The sequence below is a fragment of the Brachionichthys hirsutus genome, chromosome 5 (assembly GCF_040956055.1).
Source record: "Brachionichthys hirsutus isolate HB-005 chromosome 5, CSIRO-AGI_Bhir_v1, whole genome shotgun sequence".
NCBI lineage: Eukaryota > Metazoa > Chordata > Actinopteri > Lophiiformes > Brachionichthyidae > Brachionichthys > Brachionichthys hirsutus.
Window position 1 is genome coordinate 12,771,686 of NC_090901.1, and position 4,658 is coordinate 12,776,343.

The 4,658-nt window shown below is 41.1% G+C and overlaps 1 protein-coding gene across 1 annotated transcript; it reads right to left on the reverse strand.

The window, feature by feature from the left end:
• Nucleotides 1-217: 217 nt before the first annotated feature.
• Nucleotides 218-3,526, reverse strand: gins3 (GINS complex subunit 3). Its single transcript, XM_068739690.1, has 3 exons — nt 3,250-3,526; nt 1,802-2,035; nt 218-726 (listed from the first exon to the last, which is right to left on the reverse strand). Exons 1-3 carry the CDS (start codon nt 3,418-3,420, stop codon nt 496-498), a joined length of 636 nt encoding a protein of 211 aa, XP_068595791.1. The 5' UTR covers nt 3,421-3,526; the 3' UTR covers nt 218-495.
• Nucleotides 3,527-4,658: the final 1,132 nt, after the last annotated feature.

Here is a 4,658-nt window from a genome sequence, read left to right on the forward strand (position 1 = left end):
CCGTATCCTCACATCTTTTTTTTTTTAAATCATACCCGACAAAATACCCCCCCCCCTCCAATCTGCCCCCTTTGCTCTCCTCAGCATCTTCCTCAGAAGTACCTGGACTCTTTTATACTGGAGGAGGTGCTGAAGGGAAAGTGTCATTTTTAGCAGATTAAAAGCTCTGTTTTAACACACACACACACACACACAATGGACAATTTTGAGTAATCAATTCACTTACATATAGTTTATTCCAAAAGTTTTACTTTTACATTTTCAGAGCAAACAATCTTGAAATGAAGCAGAAAAAATTAACATATTTGAACTGTATGAATATATAACTGTACATTCATAGCTCAAATATATATACTTATCCACAGTAGCTTTTTTTTTTGGAGAGAATAACAAATTAAATCCGAAGTACATTGACTGTCTAAACACAGCAGATTTGTCTGCTGCTGCTGCAAAGTGTCCTGACCAGTGTCTGCATCTTTTAACTGCAGGCCAAGGTCATTGCTGTACATCGTCCATCTTCCTCTTGCGGTAGTTGAGAACCAAGCTGGACGCGGTGAGTTGTGAGGCCTGTCCTTTCTCCCAGCTCTGGAAGCCATTCAGGCCGCTCTGCCCCGACCTGAACAGAGCTTTCTCCAGACAGTCCAGACGCTCCACCAGTGCAGAGGTGTCCTCATTGTATGCATTCTGAGAAGAGTCCATGGTCCGTCTGAATCGTCCAATGAATGTCTAGATGAAGGACAACATCAAACGTGTTACCAATTAGACAAGAGGAAGAAGACTGCATGCAACAAAACTGTGGGCGTCAAGAATCTTTGTTTAACGTGGGACTCCAGCTCCACTGTGGGGCTCCTGCTCTATCGTGGACTCCAGCTCCATTCATGCTAGCTGAGAGTCGCACAACAAGGCAAGGCAAGATACAACTGTTTGCAACGCCCTGGGAAGCAGAAGACTTCTATTTGAAAGTAACCTCAAAAGATATCCAAACATGTAGAGATGATACTTTTTAGTGGTATTCTTCCGCTGTTTTTGACAAAAACATTCATGTTGTCTTGAGTTAATTTCTTGTTTACATGAAGTTATTATATAGTATATTGTAATTATTTATTTTCCTTATTTTACTACTTTTATTTACATACCATTGACAGTTTTATCTCATTTTAATTCAAAAAACTCACCCAGATTCAAGGAGTTTAATCCACCAAGGAAAGCTCCTTTTTCTGCAACCTCCGTGCAGAGAAGCTCGACCAGGATAATGCTCACCGTTTCCTCACGTAACCGCTTACGTTTTACTGGTTTGTCTTTACAGCTTGCGACTTTATTTGACACGTCAGTGCCAAATCACTTACGTGGACACCACAGTCATGTTGATCAATAATATCATTCTTCATCTCCGTCATGCGTCTTTTCTTCTCACTCCCATCCTTACCGCTCGCTTTCTTTGGACCCATCACTTATTATAAGGAATACTCACAGATACAGCCAAAATCACTGAACAGTGACGCGCGCTCGCCCGTTTAGCGGCGGCCTCTGGAAGTTGCTCGTATCTCGGAACTCTTTCACGTCAAAGCGCTCGTATGTCGCGATTTTACACGTCACTTCATAAATCCATTATATGGTTTGCTCCACATGCTGTGTCATTGGTCAAGTAAATGAAGCATTGAGAAATGCCATTTAGTGTTTGGAACATGTCCTACATACTATTAGAAGCTATGTTTGTACATCTATGACATTAAATCCTGGCACTTTCCAGTTACACCTCCCAGTGAAGCCTCCTATTTTAAGGGAAGTGAATGATGTTTACCTGCAGCAGCGTCTGTCCGATCTCGGGGTTCTCTGGGCTGTCAAAGTGTAGCATCTGGGATCCCAGGCCATAGTAGTAGGGTCCCATCTTATGCAAGTCCACCATGTTGGGGTCAGCATTGAACACAGTCCTCCAGCCCTCTCTGTACACCTTTGGAAGCTCGACTGACAACACTGTCCTCTTCTTCTCATGCAGGCCCTTGGAAAGCCACAGAGGCAGCTCCATCTTTGTACCCTGAGATAAAGAGGGCAGAGTTAGTTGAGGAAATGTGAAGACACCTGCTCTTTGACAGCCATACTGCAGTTACTCTTAGGCCTTGTGCACACGGAGGAGGGTATCACAAAAAGCCAAGATATCCTTCTACGATTTCGCCTATCATCGACACAAAAATGCAGATTTCTTCATTGAAAACAATAAAAAAGATCAAATAAAAAGTCCGCCCAATGTGAAGATTAGGGGAAATGCCGTTAATGCGTCTGCGTGTGGACATCAATAACCGGGCTTTTCGTTTTTGAAACATCACTGATGAAAACTGATCTGACGTCACATGTGTGACCTGTGTTTACATTCAGAAATAGCATGGACGCCTTCAGAACTGTGTTAATTTGAACTTGTCCAGGCGCTTTTGCTTATATGTTGACTTTATATTCCAAAACTACATTTAGGAGCAATTCTGCCTACTTCTTGTCCACATGAACGAGATTGGCGCCATGTTTTGTGTTTTGAATATGCAATGTTTATACCTTAAGTAGTGAACTGATCAAATGGAAACATTCTGCAACATGGAAATAACAATAGCAACACGCTGCAGTCAGGAAATGAAAAATCTGTTGACGGTGATTATTGAAAGTTATTTGAACTTTTTTTTGTTTTGTCCAGCATGTGCTGACACGTTTACCCCGGCTAAATATGGCGCTCAGGATCAGCACTGGACAGCTCCATAGGTAGTTCAGGATCAGCACTGGACAGCTCCATAGGTAGTCGGCTACATATGGAGCTGTCCAGTGCTGATCCTGAAAGTGGCGTCTTTTCTGCAGCATTGACTCGGGGAATGTTCTTTATCTTGCCCACTTCGGTTGTTTTTTTTGGTTTGCGCATGTCCATGAAGAGACAAGGTGGTGGTTTTTTGGTTTTGCTTTGATTTTGTATCGATTATCTTTGTTCCTGCGTGATGATTGCATTTGAATGGAACTTTTAAAAAAGTGATATCAAAACTAAAGAGTTAAAGAAAAAATAAATTATTTAACAGCATGTTCAGGAGTAGTTACACTTATTTTACATTAAATGACATTACATTTAGTTACATTTACTGTGTTACAGTTTACATTTGGCCTTTGGAGGGCAAACATAATGCTAATGTGGCCCTTGGAGAACATGAGTTTGACACCCCTGCCATAGACCGTCATCTCTAGAAATGACGACCACCACATTCGAGGGTCGTTACCAACCTCCGGTATTTCCTGGGTGTCACTCGACTTCTCAAGGAATCCAAGCCGAGGTAAAGCGCACTCCGTCCGGACAGGAAGCCTCTCATGAGACAGCAAAATGTCGTCGAGAGACAGGAAGTTCTCCTCCATCCCGACGCCAGGCTGCACAGGTAGATACGACCGGGTGCCCATCCTGTGCTCACACGAATCAAACGCACATTTACGGCTAATAAATTCAACCGAGGAACTGGAGAAGCATCGTTCACGTCGTCGTCGCTTCCGCGTTGTTTTGGCGCCTGGGATCCAGTCTGGAGCGCTGCAGTGTCCAGACGAGAGCAATCGAATCAAGTCGCGTCGATTCGAGTCAAAAACTTCTCCTCTTTTCATTTTTTTTAATATCCGGATCTCCTAAAACGTAAGGTAAATGTATTATTTTTGAAAAACTATTTCTAATTTGAGATGCAATTGTTGTCTAAACGTATATGGCAATTGCTGTATTGTAATCAAAGCAATCAAGTCATCTGCAATTCCATGGAGGTCCTTCTGAGGGCAGAAGAATTCCATTACAAATATAAACTCCACTCGTTTCTTGTTACTCAGCAGGAAAATTCTAAAATAATAAAAAATAATAACAATAATAATGTTGGCGATTAAAAGATACAATACCAACAATAGCAGTAATAATAATAATAATAAAACAAGCATAAAATGTCCTTAACTATAGCTGAAAAAACCGTGAAACAATTTTTTTTATCCTTAAAATTGCACTGTAATCCGTTTTCCCACCTGACAGGGTGCTGTCACCTCTTCAAATGTGCAAAACAGCATAAAAAGATCAGTCATAATTAACGTTCCCTCTAAGGTGCGCTCGTGCGTAATTACGCACAGCTGATACGGTCTTCGCGCTGCTAAAATCTCCGTTGCGCACAAAAGAAAATCCAACCTAAATTGAAAATAACATAAACACGTAGAAATCCATTCTGTGCTATTTTCCACTGAGTCGGTGAGTGGCCGGTGACTGGCTGCTCCGGCTAATGATGAGATTCACGTGTTTTTACGCATCTAATAGACGCCATTGTAAAAGGAGTTCCAGGACTCTCGGGGACCACAGTACACACATCCTTTGTTTGTTGATTTTTATCGCTTATTTTTATGTTATTTATTTTTATACTATTGTGCACTTTGAGATTTGCTTTCAAATGTAAAGTGCGTTTAAAATAAAATGTATTATTATGATGCTGCTCAAAGTTGTCCACTGCTCAGGGAGTTTGTGTGTTTGCTCAGACGCATGAAAAATTAGAGGGACCATTGGTCATCATTCATCTTTGACATTTTTTATATTATATAATATTATATATGTCATTATTATTATTACTCATCCCACAGATTGCACATCAAATTCATCAGACATTATAGTCAGTACCCCTAAA